Source organism: Carcharodon carcharias, chromosome 19 (genome assembly GCF_017639515.1).
Source record: "Carcharodon carcharias isolate sCarCar2 chromosome 19, sCarCar2.pri, whole genome shotgun sequence".
NCBI lineage: Eukaryota > Metazoa > Chordata > Chondrichthyes > Lamniformes > Lamnidae > Carcharodon > Carcharodon carcharias.
In genome coordinates, this window is record NC_054485.1 from 45,920,628 (window position 1) to 45,940,593 (window position 19,966).

Sequence of the window (19,966 nt, forward strand, 5' to 3'; positions counted from 1 at the left end):
GATTTCTGCACTGCCTTGGGAAGCATCTGCTCACTCCGGGCACCTAAAGAGTTTTAACTCCATCCTCCCACGCCCCACTCCCCCATCCCACCCCCTCCCCCTACACCCCCCACCACCACCCCCCCACCCCCCCCAACCCTTCCCAAAAAAAAAATCCAGCTTGTGCCGAGCTCCTCGACTCTGGGCAAAGCGGCGGGAGAAAGCCGGTGGAATCTTGCATTAAATCCAGCTCCAGTTCGTGATCACGAGAAATCGCGGGCTGCCCCCTCTTTTGAGCATGATTTTGGAATACAGGACGGGACTTATTTTTTACTTGTTTTGGATACGATATTCTCATGGGATGCCTCATGTCATTCGCATTGGTAAGGGTTTCTCTCGACCATGAGAGCTTTGTTTGATTTTTGAGGGACTGTGCTTGTACTCGCTCTGCTCCTGGGTGCATTGTCAGGAGATCTATTCAGTTTTTTTTTGTGTCGCTGCTAATCTTTAAACCGGGTAGCGGGGAAAGGGGGTGGGTGGGGTGGGGTGTGCACTGAGAGATGGGACCTGGCAAGTTAATGCATGCGGCAACTTAAGAAAACCTACTAACTATCAGGGTCTGTCGGTGTAAACATCACAAAGCCGAATGCTTGTTTCTTTAGTTGTAAGGCGGTCATTGAAAAAAAAACACACAAACACGGCTAATGGTAGATATTTGAGGACGCATCACTGTTCATTCCATTAGATTAGGTAAGAGCAAGTGATGGGCACATTTTAAACGGAAAGAGAACGGTGATTCTGCAAAGCTGAAGGAATCTGCTGTAAGTTTGCTGTCTCTCACTGTGAGTAACTTAGCTCAGGGAGGCTCTACTTCGTTTATTGATGGATCCTGAGTTCTACTCCGGGTCCGCTTATTGTCACAGCCGCTGTAAAGCCAGAGGGCGGCCTCCCGCTCCAACATTGTGCGTTTTATATGGATGTAATTATTGCTGTGAGTGGGAGAATGGCAGAATGATTAAAGTTGTGCATTTTGGCTTAATGCTAAATTAATTAGATTGCTGCCGAGTGCTTATATAAGAATAATGAGCTCCGAGACACGGACTTAAAGGGATAGGGGTCTCTCGTATTTGAACATCTACATGTGTAAAAAACAGGTTGACCGGTGAGACTAAATGACACCGTGACTACACACTCATGGCGAGAAACTGTACATATTCGGTTTAAAAGAAGGAAAAGAGCATAACAGAGAGGGAGAGAGAGATATGGGTAGAATGGACCGGAGACATTTATGAATCATAGTTCGAGTGATTAAATGTATTTATAGCACACGGGGTTAGCTATCAGAATATGCAGGTAGAGATACTGGGTTAGAGAGGCAGAGATACAGAGACATGGGGACAGAGGGAGACAGGATGATAGATGGACACGAAGCACTGGAGTGGGAGAGACAGTGTTATCTGTCTGGGTTTCGTGTGCCTAGTTTAAACAAGCACTTACACCGAGAGCATAAGAGCACAGTAAATATGCCAGCACCGCGCTAGGCTTATCTCCTATAGTATCCGTGTGGTTTAATCTTCTACAGTGGCTGATGTCTCTTAAATTCGTGTTACCTGTATGTGCCGACTCGCGATTGAGAGTTAACAGAAAAAAGGATAGTGGAACTGGGGGAGGTGCAGCCTGATCTTTCTGTGACTGACGAGGCGGTTCCAACACTGCTCCCCTGTTTCAGACAGCTGAGTGAAGATCAATACGATTGTGTCTGTTGACAAATAGCTTCAGACAAGTGGTTTACCACCACCTGGGACCGCCAAGCAGATACACAGAAAAACCTGAAGGAGTGGACATTAACATGTGGAACTGTACACATGTTCGCAGATGTGAAGGTTGTTCGCTAAACATGGGATTATTGATTACGACTGTCTTTCGTTTTAAGATCCTACCTCGATGATCGGTCATAATTAGTAATACCAGTATTTGGTGCGACGTTGTGCACATGTATAACCTGGAATGAATCCGATTTCCTGTTTAAATGATAAGTGTGAGCAGTTACCTGCAATCAAACGAGGCTCTGGTTGTTCTGTCAGAACCGGGACTTGAGATGGGAAACGGTTCTGATCGCCTCCACAGAACTGTAGAGGCAGTTCCGAATGCATGAAGTGTGCACCAAGGCAGGATTCAATTAAATAAATGCTAGGAGGATATATATATGCATCTTTTATTCTTGCCCCCGTCCCAGAGTATTTATCATAAGAGTTCAAAACTGAAGGTGGACATTCATGGATCCAAAATTCCTGACCAGAGAAAGTTTGGAGATCCAGTTTGCACATCATTTCCAGAAGGGGCAATGGAGGGACTGGGAATCCAAAACAAATATCACACAACATGGTTAAGCTTCAACCTTCAGTAAATGTGATCATTTCTCGCCAGATCCTTCCATTTTTTTAGTGTGTAAACGAATTACATTTTCTGTAGTGGTAACGTTTAAATGTGGTTAAATGGAAATTGAATCGAACACAAAGCATCATTAGGACCGGATCTGTACGTTGTCATGACCCCGAAGGGGAGCAGGACCGCATCCCCTCCAAAAAAGGAAAGACAAATGTTGGCTTGCAACCGTTCCCCACGCAGAGCTAGGAGGAAGATTGCAATGGATAGGCTGTAAAATAACAGTAAAGTCTCGAATTCCGAAATGATTTTGGCCATTTTTTTAAAAATCCACCTCCTCACAAAGCCAAATTCCTCGCCCCACACAGAGTGGCTGCAGTGTGACTTTGGTGAGGGCGGATGTAGCCGCGTCTATGTCATCAGTCAACAAACTTAATGGAGGAAACATTTCGAAAAGTATAAAGCAAGAGTTTGAAGATGATGTATCCTCCGTTCCATCCCAATTATTAAAAAACTAACAAAACAGGTACCATCCATGTGGAACCCCGTGTATATATATATATATATATATCTCCGCTACAGAAACAAAATAGGGCCAGCTCTATCCAGCTCTTCTTGTCCCAACACCGCCTCCCCCCTTAAGCCAGCTTATATTTCACCCCTATTCTATTTTTCCTTAGTTCTGTTGAAGAGTCATGCGGACTCGAAACGTTAACTGTGTTCCTCTCCACAGATGCTGCCAGACCTGCTGAGTTTTTCCAGGTAGTTTTGTTTTTGTTTTGGATTTCCAGCATCCGCAGTTTTTTGCTTTTATCTATATATCTCCGCTGTTCATTCTCCAGCTCGCCTCTCTCCATCCATTCACCCACCGAGCACAGGTCGCATTTAAAGCTTCGTCTCAAGTCAGTCCCTTAATTTGGTCAGAACCAGACTTAAATAAGGTTCGAAGACTGAGTGAGCTTGTCTGAAGGCAAGTGGGTGTGAGCCAGCCTGTCCAGTGCAAGAGGTAGAGACACTGTCACTACCGAGGTTGCATCGCTTGGACGGTGTTTGACATTGAAAACAACAGAAAACAATAGGATCAGCAGCAAAAACAAAAATTACTGGAAAAACTCAGGTCCGACAGCATCTGTGGAAAGGAAGACAGAGTTAACGTTTCGAGTTTGTGTGACTCATCATCAGAACTAAAGAGGAATAAGTATAGTATGAGAATGTTGTGTATATATAGTATAAGCATAAGAGTAAGTATATGAATAGGATCAGGAGGGTCAATTGTCCGGGCAAGGCTCTCGAGGAAAAGGACAGTGACTCCCGAGAGGTCAAGATTATAGGCAAAGGTTTTAAGCTTCAAATAACCATAGATTAAATACACAGACTATACAATATAAACACAAATAGGCAGCTTAGAATTTATGAAGTAGCTGATTAATAAATACAATTGGGAGTCAGGATTGCTTGAATGCTTGCTGCGATAGGCAAGGAAAATATCCCGTTTTAAACATTGACTTCCAAGATTAGAACTGAGTACGACAGCGTGAAGTTATCAGATATCCGAGAGTTATTGCCTCGGATATCAGTCTTCTTCCGAGTTTAAGTGTTCAAAGCCTCTGGCGGAGTTGTGTCACTGATCTTGGCCAGCAATCGCGGCTGGATCTCTCTCTCGATTGATTCTAACCTGCGGCAGTCGGATTCATTCGTATCACAGAACTCCCAGAGACCCTTCTACCTAGCGGGAGATACTACCCCGGGGTCAATCGCTGACGCGATGGGGCGATCATTCATAGCTTTGAAAGCTGCCCGTGGGTCAGAGCCGCCCTCTTCCCCCTGCCTTTCACTTCGGGCAGGCTGAAGATCATTTCATTCCGGCTTGAACCGGGTTTGGGGCCGAGCTACTTTCTAACGGAGGAAATCAAAGTTGGAAAATTATTTATTGGGCAATCAATTGCTTCCTCGGACACCCCAGCCGAATCGAGTTAGGGCACTCATAATGTAAAGTGGGCAACTGGCCGGATTGTTTAACTCTGGAATGAGGTTGTATCCGGGGAGCTATCACTCGCTCCAAAGGTACTGGGACTTGATGTTTCCATTGGGCTTGTTTGCATCCCCCTCCCCTTCCCCCGTTTTATTCCACACGGTGCCCACAGGTTAGCCTCCATTGATCGTCCGGTGTAAAGCGCAAAGACTATATTAAATGGTGTGTGGGGAGGGGAGGAGGGGGGGCGTGGGGGTCTGATCTGGGTGTTTGCCAGTGGAGATCCATCAGGACAGCGGGGGAAGCAAAAGGGAGCCCAAGAGGCCCATGTAATGTTATTTCCAACCCCCGCCCCGGTGCCTACATCCTCTGTCTCCTTGTTCAAGTCTAATTCATTGCACTCTCAGCCATTTGCAATGTCAGTACCTGCCTCCCATTCAGAGTTTGGACGCTGATGCTGATGCAGTTGTGTGGATGCTGGGATGTCGCATCTCATTCACATTGAAGATACGGTACAAATGCGTCCTTGTCACCTACCTTTCCCTCCTGAAACCCCTTCAATTCTCAAAATTAAAGAGAACTTTTTATCCGGATGATCCCAGTTCCTTGGCGTTTTGTACAATGGAATTCAATACTCTACAATGCGACCAGCCGGATGTTATATAAGCACTCTATAATCGGATTTCATTCAGTTTGTTCTACCTTCATTGCTTGGGTTGTTAAATGATCCCGCTTTATATCCCCCCGCAGTCACTGTCCCAACTCTCCACCCGGTCTGCCCAAGCGCTCCACATGTTTCTTCTCTCCCCCTTCCACCCTTCTCTCTCTGTCCTCAGGTACCGTGTCCTAGGAGGGCGCTGGGGATCATGGACTCCATGTGTTGGTCCATGGTTGTGCTTGACAAGGTACAGCTGTGGTCTTGTTCTGCAGGTTCTGGCTGACCAGGAGACTCAGCCGCTCTTTCTCCTGTTGGGCCACGTTCTGAAGGCACTTTCCGCTGTGTGGGACTCGAACCCGGAAGTTCTGGTGCAGGGGCTGTGGCCACAAGACCTCCCTCTGCCACCACCCCCCCCCCCCCCATTCCTTTGAGTTCTCCCCACCATTCTCCGGTTTTTTCCCCTTTTATTTATGAAGGTTTACTGATGATAAATGGCCCTCTGCAGATTACCACTGTATCCAGTTTAAGGAGTTTTAAATATTCCTTTGTGGGCTCTGTGCTGACTTTCGACGACCTCAGGAAACTACAATTCGCCTCTGGATTTCAGTGAGGGGGTGGGGGTTGGCTGTTGGGGAGCGGACCGGAATTCCTGCTCCTAATTGTAATCGATATTGAAAGTGAATCCATGTGTGTGTGTTTGGGCGTCGGGGGTGGGGCGGGTTGTTGACTATGGACAGGATCTGATTAGTTCAGAAATAAGAACAAAAAAACTGCGGATGCTGGAAATCCAAAACAAAAACAGAATTACCTGGAAAAACTCAGCAGGTCTGGCAGCATCGGCGGAGAAGAAAAGAGTTGACGTTTCGAGTCCTCATGACCCTTCGACAGAACTTGCGTTCGAGTCCAAGAAAGAGTTGAAATATAAGCTGGTTTAAGGTGTGTGTGTGGGGGGCGGAGAGATAGAGAGACAAGGAGGTGGGGGGGGGGGGGGGGGGGTGGGGGTGTGTGGTTGTAGGGACAAACAAGCAGTGATAGAAGCAGATCATCAAAAGATGTCAACGACAATAGTACAATAGAACACATAGGTGTTAAAATTAAAGTTGGTGAAATTATCTAAACGAATGTGCTAATTAAGAATGGATGGTAGGGCACTCAAGGTATAGCTCTAGTGGGTTTTTTTTAAATTTTAATATATAATGGGAATAGGTGGGAAAAGGAAAATCTTTATAATTTATTGGAAAAAAAAGGGAAGGGGGAAACAGAAAGGGAGTGGGGATGGGGGAGGGAGCTTACGACCTAAAGTTGTTGAATTCAATATTCAGTCCAGAAGGCTGTAAAGTCCCTAGTCGGAAGATGAGGTGTTGTTCCTCCAGTTTGCGTTGGGCTTCACTGGAACAATGCAGCAAGCCAAGGACAGACATGTGGGCAAGAGAGCAGGGTGGAGTGTTGAAATGGCAAGCGACAGGGAGGTTTGGGTCATTCTTGCGGACAGACCGCAGGTGTTCTGCAAAGCGGTCGCCCAGTTTACGTTTGGTCTCTCCAATGTAGAGGAGACCACATTGGGAGCAACGGATGCAGTAGACTAAGTTGGGGGAAATGCAAGTGAAATGCTGCTTCACTTGAAAGGAGTGTTTGGGTCCTTGGACGGTGAGGAGAGAGGAAGTGAAGGGGCAGGTGTTGCATCTTTTGTGTGGGCATGGGGTGGTGCCATAGGAGGGGGTTGAGGAGTAGGGGGTGATGGAGGAGTGGACCAGGGTGTCCCGGAGGGAGCGATCCCTACGGAATGCCGATAAGGGGGGTGAAGGGAAGATGTGTTTGGTGGTGGCATCATGCTGGAGTTGGCGGAAATGGCGGAGGATGATCCTTTGAATGCGGAGGCTGGTGGGGTGATAAGTGAGGACAAGGGGGACCCTATCATGTTTCTGGAAGGGAGGAGAAGGCGTGAGGGCGGATGCGCGGGGGATGGGCCGGACACGGTTGAGGGCCCTGTCAACGACCGTGGGTGGAAAACCTCGGTTAAGTGTTCCAGTGAAGCCCAACGCAAACTGGAGGAACAACACCTCATCTTCCGACTAGGGACTTTACAGCCTTCTGGACTGAATATTGAATTCAACAACTTTAGGTCGTAAGCTCCCTCCCCCATCCCCACTCCCTTTCTGTTTCCCCCTTCCCTTTTTTTTCCAATAAATTATAAAGATTTTCCTTTTCCCACCTATTCCCATTATATATTAAAATTAAAAAAAAACCCACTAGAGCTATACCTTGAGTGCCCTACCATCCATTCTTAATTAGCACATTCGTTTAGATAATATCACCAACTTTAATTTTAACACCTATGTGTTCTATTGTACTATTGTCGTTGATATCTTTTGATGATCTGCTTCTATCACTGCTTGTTTGTCCCTACAACCACACACCCCCCACCCCCCCCCCCCCCCCCTCCACCTCTTTGTCTCTCTATCTCTCCGCCCCCCACACACACACCTTAAACCAGCTTATATTTCAACTCTTTCTTGGACTCGAACGCAAGTTCTGTCAAAGGGTCATGAGGACTCGAAACGTCAACTCTTTTCTTCTCCGCTGATGCTGCCAGACCTGCTGAGTTTTTCCAGGTAATTCTGATTAGTTCTGATCGTCTTTGATGCCGGCTGCATCCAGTGTCAACACTCGCACACGAACCGGGGGCAGCTGGGGTAGGGTCTGGAGGGGGAATTCTCTCTGTGGGACCCAGCAAGAGATTCGGTGTTCTCAAGGGGAGAACTTTTGGTGAGGAAAATCTCACGCAAGTTCCCGCTTTATCGCTCATTATGTGCAAAGAAATCGTAAAGATGGAAATTAACCGAAAATTCTCCTCCTTTCTCCCCAAGGGGCTTTAAAGTATCTTTGAGCATTCATAGACACACGGACAGTTTTAATATAAAATCGTTCCCTTCCTAACCTGCAGAAGCTATTGCAATGTTCTTAACGAAATCGTATCTTCCTACATGACAGGAAAGAGACAGGGAATATTCCACAGATAGAAATCTAGATGTAGCCTAGTATATCAAACGAGGAAATTAATTGACTTCGCTATAATTTATAGTCCTAATTATTTTTATGCAAAATATATCTTCCACGCCAAGCTCGTCCATTCATAAAGACTTAAAAACAATTACTAAAACACAGAACTTTCTAACATCGAAGCTTTCAAACAAGGACTTTTACTCTCGCTGTTCCTGGACTCCCAGCTTCCTGTCAGCTCTGGGTCTACACGCTTATGATGGCGATTAAAACACACACACACACACACACACACACAGACAGACTCACAGACACACAGACAGATACGGACACACAGACACATACACATATTACTCTCCCAACAGACATACACAAAGATACACACATGTACTCTCAGACACAGATATACACAGACATACACACACTCAGATACACACAGACTTATGCACACATACTCTCTCACAGACACATTCAGACGGACATACACAAACACACACATTATACTCTCTCACACAGACACACGCATACATACACACAGAGACAGACACATACGCATACATCACTATTTAATTTCCCTGTGATAACGCCGGATCGCTCATTTCCATTGTGGCATTAACCTCCCAGTTCTTGATAAATTCCAACGACTCTACTCCGGAATCGGCTTATGCACGCGCTGGAAAAGTTCGCAAAATGATTTAGGAAATTGTCAAGAATCGGATGGAAGTCAATTGGAAAGATCCGTCTCCTAACAGAATTCCTGTGGTGTAAACAAGCAGCAAACACCCCGTGAGAGGGTTTATTCCTTTGTCTGAAGCCAAGTGGGCTACAGTAGAGATTTTTAAAAAATCTTAAGTACACGAAGTGGACACGGGCAAACCGAAGACCGAAAATACTGGAAACACTGGGTCAGCCAGCACGAGCAGAAAAGAACATGGATGTGTTAAAGTTTTGAATCTAGACCCCTTAAGAGACCTCTCGTGATTTAAATTTCTTACTCAAAATGTCCTGATACATCTCTCCCCGGTGCTAATTCACCTTTAGTTCTCTGCCAGTGCCTTTAATCTCAGTTGGTAACCCGCCATCTGCAGTTGGGGTTAAGTCAGGGTAGACAGGAGAGAACAGGGAGAGGGGAAGTGTAGCGGCCGAGACTCAACCCCGCTCTCAACTCCTACCTTTGCATCGCCATTAGACGAGTGTGTTGTGGCAAGTAGAAGGAAGTTTGCGCATGGAAAGGAATTCACACCGAATTCTAGAAATCACTATGAAAATATTCAGACAGACATTGTCAACTGGATTATGCCAATTCAAGAGCCCCGGCAATAAAACTGTTCTAAAACTTTAGCAATTAGTCAAAAATACAACTGAACACAAAATGTGAGTTTGATGAAACTGGAACACTGCGTGTAATTTTGACTCCTGGGGATGAAATATGGCTTAATCTACGTTGTCGCTGACAGATGTACCATCTAGTTACTCGCCAATCTCCGTTGCATATAACATTATAGGTTATTCTTCCAGTGATCGTATCGGGTACTTGTGTCTGCGCCTGTTTTTAGCAGTTAAGTCGACTGTTGCGTCGACCCTTCCAATCGGAAATGTATACAGTGCACACGGGAAGTTACAGAGCTAAACTTGTTTGCGTGTTAACGCCTCAGGTCTGGCATGGGAGCGTAAAAGAAATATCTCCAAATTCTTTAATGACGTTTCAGATCTTTACACTGACCGGTTTAGTACTGGGGTTGGCAGAGTTGGAATAATGATAACGCACGTCAGATAACATCCTGCTCTGTTTTTAGCCTCTGTTATCTTTTGCAGCGTGTTCCAAAGTGGCTTCACAAGGATTGTCCCGCTGGGAGCAAAACCCATCGTTTAGTTCATTCTTTGGCTGTGTGTCTAAAGTGGAATGTGTCGTCCGTCCTCCGTTCCCCACAATGAAATGCTATGTCAATCAGACTATTTCAAACAGTGGAGTGCAGAAATATTGTGTCGATCTATTCATTCTGAAATGTAGGTGGCATTTCCTTTTTGGACGTAGTAGACCCGGACCGTACACACACTGGACCCAGTTCATAAAGTAAGGCGTACGTAATGGAGCAGGCAGACACTGCACAGTATGTAGGATTGGAGTGGTCAGTGGAGAAATGGCTCATGTTGGGGTGTGTCGGTTTTAAATTAAATCGTATTTATTTTGACTGCCTGCATTGCAGCAGATACCATTGTTTTGGAGTGAACCGCAGGATGAAAGGTCAAGGCTGAAAGTACAGGCCACCACTGAGATGAAGAGTTAAAAAAAACCCATAAATGACCATAATGCAGTGACAGGCTTAAGTAAGATCAAAATGTGCAGTAAGATCAGATGTGTGTTATTTTGCACAGCGGAAGAGTCACCCAAAAGCTGTTAGAAAGAATGTAAATTTTAACAAGCGCGCTTGATTGTGTTGCTACCGATACCTGGGAATGGGGAGACCAGGGGCAGCACTGCAATGCATGAGATAAAAACAAAAAACTGCGGATGCTGGAAATCCAAAACAAAAACAGAAATACCTGGAAAAATTCAGCAGGTCTGGCAGCATCGGTGGAGAAATTTCACTCCTCTCCTGTTTTTACTTAGTTCTGTTGAAGGGTCATGAGGACTCGAAACGTCAGCTTTGTTCTTTTCCGCCGATGCTGCCAGACCTGCTGAGTTTTTCCAGGTATTACTGCAATGCATGACCCAGTGGCAACAGTTAGATCAAGCTGTCGTCAGACTATCAAGCTGCAACGTCTACCATCGGTTGCATGAAACTACTCGTGGACCTTGAGGGCAGAGAGGTGGGTAGGAGGCCATTGTAGGTCCACATAATAGAAGAAGAAATGTACTTGTGGATGGAAGAAGTAACATAAGACAACAGCAGAAGTATTCACGTTCAGTCACTTCGAGTCACGGCCAGAATATACCCTTCACATCTAACTGGAAATGAAAGACAGCTTGCTTTATGAAGGATTGATTCACAAATTCTGTCGTGAAGATTTCTAAGAATCACAGAAAAAGCATCTGCTGACAAATCTTCTACTTATTCAGCAACACAATCTCACAAAGACCAAAAGCACACTTTGGATGAAATATATATTTTATGCACAGGGTAATTGCTGTTTCCAGCAGAAAGATGGCATCAAATTGCATATATTTAGTACCTTGATATAACAATCTTGTCCAGGATATATTGTAAGCCTATGTCAGGCGTTTTATATAATAGAAGTGATTTAATAAATGTGGATTCTATGTTTGATGAAACCATGTCTTTATCTGGATTAGGTCCTATAGAGAATCTATTTTCTAAATAAGACCTGTCTGCATGAACACATTTATGATTTCACTTTCCATTTCCTCTCAGCTCCCTGAAGCATGTACCAGGTGTGACCCAGATGGGCAGACAATTATAGAATGATGAATCATATAGCCCAGAAGAAGTACATTAGGCCCATCATGCCTATGTCAGCTCTTTGAAAGAGCTTTCCCAATGTGCTATGCATTTTTACACTCCAAGTATTTATCCTATTCCCTTTTGAAAATTATCATTGAACCAGCTTCCACCACCCTTTCAGCTATTGCACTCCAGATATAGAAAGCCATTGTATTTTGTTTTCCTTATGTCACCTCTGGTTCTTTTGCCAATCATCTTAAATCTATATTGCCTGGTTACCAACATTTCTGCCGCTCCAAACAAGGTTTCCTTATTTACTTTATCAAAACCTTTCATGGTTTTCAACACCTCTAATATCCCCCTAGCCTTTTCTGCTTTGATGAAAGCAACCCATATTTTCCACTTAACTGATTTTTTTCACTTTTGGTGCCTTCTTCCTGAAGTGTGGTACCACAAATTAGAGGCAATACTCAGGTTGGGCCAAATCAACTTTTTATAAAGATTTAGTACAACTTTTGTACTCTGTGCCTCTACTTATAAAGCCAAGGATACTGCATGCTTTTTTAATAATCTTCTCAATTTCTCCCGCCACATTCAAAACCCTATGTTTGTATATCCTGAGATCTCTCTGTTCCTGCACTCCCTTTTAAAATTGCATCATTTAGTTTATGTGGCTCCCCTTAATTTTTCCACTGAAATGAATCATTTCACACTTCTCTGCATTAAATTCCATCTTCCATGTGCTTGTTAGCTGCACCAGTACATGTCCTCCTGAAGCCTGTTACTATCCTCACCACTTTTTACTACATTTCTGAGTTTCATGTCATCTGCAAACTTTGGGGAAATTATGCCCTGTATATCAAAGCCCATATCATTAATATAGATCAAAATGATTAGTGACTGAGGTGCTAAACACTAAACACCAGGAATCACCACCTTACATTTTTATGCATCCTGAAGAGCAACTATTCACTACTGCTCTCTCATTTCTGTCCCTTAGCCAATTTTGTATCGATGCTTTAATACCAGGGCTTTAATTTTACTAACAGATCTATTGTTTGGTACTTTATCAAATTGCCCTTGCTAGTCTATGTGCACCACATCAACCACACAACCCTCATCAACCCTTTCCATTTATTCGTCAAAGATCTCAATTAAGTTAGTCAAACACAATCTGCCTTTAACAAATTCATGCTGGATTTCATTTATTAACCCATGCTTTTCTTACTGCCAAATCATTTTGCCCTGGATTATTGTCTCTAAAAGTTTCCTAACACCTATGAAAGGCTGACTGGCTTGCAGTTGCTTACTTTATTCTGCTCTTCCTTTTTTGAAAAAGAATGTAACATCTGCAATTCTCCAGTCCTCTGGCACTTCTCTCAAACTGAAGGGGGACTGGAAGATTGTGGCCAGAGCCTCCACAATTTCCACCATTGCCTCCCTCAGCAACCAAAGATACATCCCATCTGGACTAGGCATCTTTTCTACTTTGAACACTGCCAATCATTTTTAGTACCTCCTGTTTACCTATATTTTATTTTTAGCTATGATATTTTATCTATGATTTCCTCCTTTTTTATGACATTGGCAGAATTGTCTTCTTTAGCGCTGCAAGCTGTGAAGTACTCATTTAGTACCTCAGCCATGCCCTCTCGATCCACAAGAAGTTCACCATTAAATCCCTAATGGGCCCCACCCTTCCCCTAACTGCACAATCCATCCATTTGTATGGAGTTAAAATTAGGCCCATAGAATCATACAGTGGTACAGCACAGAAAGCCATTCACTCCACTGAGTCTGGACCTATTCATTTAAACTACAATCCATTTAGTCCCACTCTTTCCCCGTATCGCAGTAACCTTTTTCTTCCCTTCAACTCCCCTTTGAAGACCGCCAACTTTCCCCACTGCATGTTGTGTGGTTCTTGCTCCTTCCTCTTAAATGTCAATCACAATATCTTGAATATTCAGGCTTAAATAATGGACCCCAGGGTCCTGGTTCAGTTCTGTGAATCAGTCCGGAGATTGGAGTGAAATTGGATGGGGACACAGAACTAGTGGAATTGCATTTCAAGGTGCATTCCGAGGTGCAGAGGGATCCAGGTGTTCTTCTGCTCTTATTTCTTATGTCCCTATCTTCTTATGTCCTACCACCAGAGGTAGGTGCTTATGAACACATGAAATAGGAGCAGAAGTAGGCCATTTTGCCCCTCAAGCCTTCTCCGGTATTCAATAAGATCATGGCTGACCTGTTTCTGTTTCAAGTTCTACATTCCCATCTATCTCCGATAACCTTTGATTCCCTTGCCTAACAAGAATCCATCTACCTCTGCTTTAAAAATTTCAGTGAACCCTGCCTCTACTGCCTCTGAGGCAGAGTTCCAAAGTCACTCTGAGAGAACAAAAATTCTCCTCTAGCCTTTAAGGGCAACCCCTAATTTTTAAAAAAGTGCCCCCTAATTCTGGACTCACTCACAAGAGGAAACATCCTTTCTGCATCCACCTTGTTAAGGCCGTTCAGGATCTTACATATTTCAGACAAGTCACCCTTACTCTTCTAAACTCCAGTGGAAACAAGCACAGCCTGTCCAATCTATCCTCACAAGACAACCAGATATCAGTCTAGTAAACCTTCTCTGAACCACCTCCAACACATTTACATCCTTTCTTAAGTAAGGGGACCAAAACTGCACACAGTATTCAAGATGTGACCTCACCAATGCCCAGTATAACTGAAGCATAACATCCTTACTTTTAAAAGCAAAATACTGCGGATGCTGGAACTCTGAAACAAAAACCAAAATAGCTGGAAAAACTCAGCAAGTCTGACAACATCTGCAGAGAGGAACACAGTTGATGTTTCGAGTCCATATGACTCTTCATCAGAACCAAGGAAATAGAGACATGAGGTGATATAATATAATCTGGCAGAGGGAGCTGGGACAGATGGAGCTGGATAGACTTACTTTTAAGCTCAATTCATCTCATAATAAAGATAGTGTTCCATTAGCCTTCTTGATTACTTGCTGTACTTTGTGACTCATGTACTAGAACACCTAGATCCCTCTGCACCTTGGAATTTGTTGTTTTATTCTTCCTGCCAAAGTAAGATTCATGTTTCAGACTCAGTCCTATTGATGTCAATGGATAGGAATATAGGATCAGGAGTAGGCCATTTGGCCTGTCAAGCATGCTCCACCATTCAATTTGATCATGGTTGATCATCTACCTTCATGCCACTTTCCCACGCTATCGCCATAATCCCTAACTCACTATCAGACAGTGTAGTGAAGAAGATAATGGGGACCATACTACAAGTTTTGTGCCCATGCATGTCATATTTCAGCCATTGGCCATGCTTTCCATGGGTCTCATTTTCAAGCTGCACTACAATAACTCTTCAAGGCTCCTTCGACAACACCTTTCAAACCTGCAACCTCTACCACCTAGAAGGAGAAGAGGAGCAGATGCATAAGGACACCACTAATTTCAAGTTCCCCTCCAAGCCACACAGGATCCTGACTTGGAACTATATCACTGGGTCAAAACCCTGGAATTCCCTCCCGAATAGCACTGTTACCTACACCACATGGACTGCAGCAGTTCAAGAAGGCAGCTCACCACCACCTACTCAAGAGCAATAAGGGTGTGCAACAAATGCTGGCCCAGTCAGCCAGGCCCACATCCCATGAAAGAATATTAAAAAAATCACTGCTGGCGTTCTCCCTCGCTTATCCCTCCCTCGGCTGTGATAGCGACTTCAAATCTTGCTCCGCCAAAAATGTTACGTCTTTTTTCAGTTTCCCTAAGTATGAATCACGCGGGGATAGTTACTGATTCTCGGTATAAATTGGATCTACAATTTTGGCAAGAGTTTCTTCAATCTTGACGGGGACAGTGGTGTGAAATAATTTATATCATTTTGAAGGAGAAGCTAAGAAACATTTACTGTTTAGTTACAAATGTCACTGTTGCCTTGCGCAGGCTGAGGCGAATGCCGGCAGCTGCGGCGTTTTCTAACCGACGTTAATGTACTGTTTTAGACAGCAATGCTATTTTCAAGCATCTGGCATAATAATTCCCGGACCTTTGCAGTTGGATGCCTCACAGATTGTTAAGAGGTCGTGCTGGGCTTCACGAACGCTAAAGACTGATAAAGCTATTGCTCTGTGGCGGTGTAGGAACTGGCTTTTATTGTGGCATTGCGGGTGAGTTCAGAGCTTGAGCCATTAGCATAAGGAAGGAATCGCACCGTTTGCATTATGGGGTCAAGTGTTTTACATGTGTCGATTGCAATTCTAGGTGAGTGAGATAACCCTGCGCGGGTAGAGGAAGCGAGGAACTGGTCAGGATTTGTTCTTCCACCCACAATCTGGTGTTCACCACTTGTTCTGGTTCAAAATAGTCAATGCAAGTGATGTAGATACACAGGGGACCAAATAGTGCTGAAAATACAGAACGGGTCCATCGGCAGCTGGAAAAAAAGGATATTTAAGGTTTAGGACAACGTAACTGGATACGGGCTATGGGCCGAGTGCAGGAAGGTGGGATTAGAAAGGGCACCTGGGTGTCCTCGGGCTGGCATGGACAAGATGGGCCGTATGGCCCCCTTCTGAGCTGTAACTTTTCTATGGTTCTACGTGGAGTGTTGCTTTAATGGTTTGACTGAGAACTGGGAGAGGTGGGTGTGGTTGAGGCAGTAAACTGAAGTTTCGACAGGAAGTGATAAATCGATGCTTTCTTCCTGAGTTCTGCCTTCTTAGAAGTTACAAAGAGTGTGATGAAATAACTGCTTTTTATATTGAGGTTTATTATTTTCTGGTCAGCTGGACCTAGTTGGCATCTAGATAGGCATAGATTCAGGAATTCCTCTTGAGCGATGGCACAAAACGGGCAGTGTTGGATGAGCCTCTGTTATACATACATTCTCATACATCAGCCTGCTATCAGTCCTTTGCAGCCAATGGAATTAAACATCAGGCACAGTGTAGAATGGGCAACCCATCTGGTACCATCCAAGATGAGTTTCTAGCCCACAGGTGTAACACCCTCAATGTAACCCCAATCCATGCAGAATGCAGGCTAAGATGAGACCTTTCCAACTCTAACTTTACTCATCTGTATGGCCTACCGCAGAGAGCGCTGTTTCGGTGCCACACTGTCGATATTTTGTGTTGCGGGCTTGCACCCAACAGGTTAGAAGTCGTTTGAGCCCAAAATTTCAGTGCTGCAAAGCATTTGCAGTTGGTGGTTTTTATAACACCTTCGTGTTGAGTTGCTGCCAGCAGTTTCCAATGGGTGGGTGTGAGATAGAAATGAAAATGTAAAAATCCGAGATAGACAGATTTTTGATCTGTAAGGGGATCAAGCGTTGTGGGGAAAAGGCAGGAAAGTGGAGTTGAGGTTTATCAGATCAGCCAGGATCTCATTGAATGGCAGAGCAGACTTGATGGGCCGAATGGCATACTTCTGCTCCTATGTCTTATGGGTCTCACCCCACTCTGCAGCAGCACTGAAATAAACCTGTCAGCGCGACTTGGCAAAAGGAACCACACTCAGTAAAGAGGGTCTGCGAGTCTGACACATTTCAGGGGGCGTTGCAACAGGCTGGTTGCTGCACATGGCGCTAGAGTAACGGCAACACTTTTGTTTTAATTTCAGGGCAATTGGACAGGATGGAAGCACTAGATAAATAATCCTGCTTGTGGGTGGAACATCTGGGGAATTGGGAAACTGCATCATTATCCTGTGCAGGTGAACTGTGTTCTGTGCTGGCAGACTGAAAATACAGCAGTCTTTCTGCTTTCTAAAGCAACATTACTTGGTATTGCGGTAGAGCTTTGGCACAAACACAACCAAAAACTAAATCACCGGGTATCAAACTTTTTCATCAAGTCTGACTAATACAACCTGGATGGAAAATATTCTACTAGCCAAAATCAACTGAAATGAGAAGGCACTGAACAAGTTATCCCTATAATTAAGACATTAAGTCTATTGGACATTATTATTTAATCCACTTTGCAACTCCTACTGTATATCAGCACTCAGCATATGGGATACCACCACCACCCCCCACCCCCCCAACCCCCCACACCCTCCCCACCCCAATAAAACATGGCAGAGTGTGCAGGGATGCCAAATGTAATGCTATATGCCAACTCCAGCTGTAATGCTGTGCTTCATGAGCTGAATCCTCAGCTTTAATGCTGTGCTCAGTACAGAAATCATATTGTTAAGGGGGGGTGAGGAGGGCCGGGAGTTGGCCATCAATAATTAGTGTTTGTTTAAAATGCATAGCTGTGTGATTTTGCAGAATTTAGAATCCTTACAACACAAAAGGAGGCCATTCGATCCATCATGTCTTCGCTTACTCTCCAAATGAACAATTCCCCTAGTGCCATTTCCCTGCCTTCTCCCCGTTACCCTGCAAATTCTTCCTTTTCAGATAACAGTCTAATTCCCTTATAAATCTTCAATTGAACCTGCCTCCGCCACCCTCAGGCAGTGCATTCCTGACCTTAACCACTCGCTGTGTGAAAATGTTTTTCCTCATGTCACTTTTGCTTCTTTTACTAATTACTTTAAATCTGTGTCCTCTAGTTTTTAATCCTTTCATGATTGGGAATAGTTTCTCTCTATCTACTCTGTCCAGATGCCTCATGATTTTGAATACCTCTGCCAAATCTCCTCTCGGCCTACTCTTCTCCAAGAAAAACAGTCCTATCTTCTCCAATCTATCTTTGTAACTGAAGCTCCTCATCCCTGGGATCATTCTTGTGAAACTTTTCTGCACTCTCTCCGATGCCTTCACATCTTTCCACTGTGGTGCCTAGAATGGGGCACAATGCCTTAGTTGAAGCCAAACTAGTGAGTTATACAAGTTCAAGATAATCTCCTGGTTCTTGTACTCTATGCCCCTATTAATGCAGCCAAGGATACTGTGTGCTTTATCAGCTGCTCTCTCAGCCTATCCTTACACCTTCAATGATTTATGCACATATACACCCAGGTCCCTCTGCTCCTGCACCCCTTTAGAGTTGGACCCTTTATTAGATTGTCTCTCCATGTTATTGCACATTGCCAGTTTTCATTTTGTGTTTGATGCCATGTTGCCAAAATGGCTAACAATCCTTCCATTCTTCTCTGTGTCCCAAACAAGAAGAATTTTGCAATAGATCAATGCTGGTAGTACTACTGTTCTTTTCCTCAGGTCAAAAGACACCTCAAAACTTAAATGCAATCGTAATGAGACCAGAGAGTCAGAGCAAGGACTACATTCACCTGTCCAACATGTGGCAATTTGTCTCAGTATTAGAGTATAATTTTTCCACATGCCACCTCTACCAGAACACCCAGTACATGACCTAGTTCTGAGCAACATCTGCACTGCAGAGCCCAGACTCAGAAGGAATAAGCACAGCAGATGTTACGGAATGTTATCTGCATGGATCATACTACAAAAGATGTCATCTTTGGGACTTGACTGCACTTTAGGTTTATGGAATTGCCAAAAACAGTCCATGCACCTAAATTGTATCTCTAAAGTCAAAGAAGCATAGAAAGTTTTATGGGACAGAAGGAGGCCCATTGTGTGCTCTCTGCTGGAGAGTGTAAAAGGAGGTTCCTTTGAGTATCTCTTTGGGAAGAGACATTAAACTTCCTTGTCATCTCAGGTGCATGTAAGGATCCCATGTCATTGTAGAAATTTCCTGCAGACACGCAGCCAGTAGATTTCTTGACAGTTTACACAATTTTAAATCTTTACATTAAACAATAATCATGAACTAATTTTGGTGCTTGCAACAAAATCTCTGGTACTGTCCAATGATACTCCTATACAACACTTACTGCTGTGTGGTCCATTTGCAGATATTATGTATTTCACTTTGTTTGAGGTCTGCAATCTTAATTGAGTAATTATAAATAACCTGGGACTCACATCTTTTGCTGTGACTGTAGGAAGCAGACTGAACCAGTGGAGACCTTGCTTGGAGTCTGCAACTGATCCCTTGCTAAGGGTAGCATATCTTTTGTGTTAAGCATGTCAATTGCCTGGATGTTTTCTTTATCTGCCAACACTTCCACAGGAACATTAAATTGGCTCACTGTACTCAAAGTCCCGTGACATTGGAGGAATGATTTGGTTTTAATGGAATGTGAGAAAGTGCTGAATAAATAAATAGCTGTGTCATCCAGAAATTCTAATGAATTGATTTTGGTATTAAGTGCAAGGACTGAAGTAAACATATAAAAAGGGAGAGTTCAAGACAGTGATTAAGTATGGGTTACACAATTGTTCCAAACACAAACATGTTTACGTGGATTTGTTTCTAATTTGAATAGCTCACTAGACCAAGAGGAAACAGCTTCTGGCTGACATTCATCAGAAGTTGAGGTAGCTCCAAGATGATGGACTCAATAAATAGAGCTGTACTGTTTCTAGTAATTATTTAAAAATTAACGTGTACTCTATACTGCAGAAGTGCTGAAAGAGACGCCCCAGAGTGCCCCTTTCGGAAGAGGCATTAAACTTCCTCTGTCAGCCTGGGGGCTAACATTTACCAGA

General features: G+C 44.0%; 1 protein-coding gene across 1 annotated transcript in view; it reads left to right on the forward strand.

Annotated features, from left to right (window-relative positions):
- Nucleotides 1-200: 200 nt before the first annotated feature.
- The window catches only part of LOC121291515 (glutamate receptor ionotropic, kainate 3), a 558,849-nt gene continuing 539,083 nt past the window's right edge, over nt 201-19,966 (forward strand). The window contains exon 1 of the mRNA XM_041212818.1: nt 201-362. Coding sequence (XP_041068752.1) covers nt 278-362 — 85 coding nt within the window. The 5' untranslated portion in view covers nt 201-277. The remainder of the gene's footprint in view (nt 363-19,966) is intronic.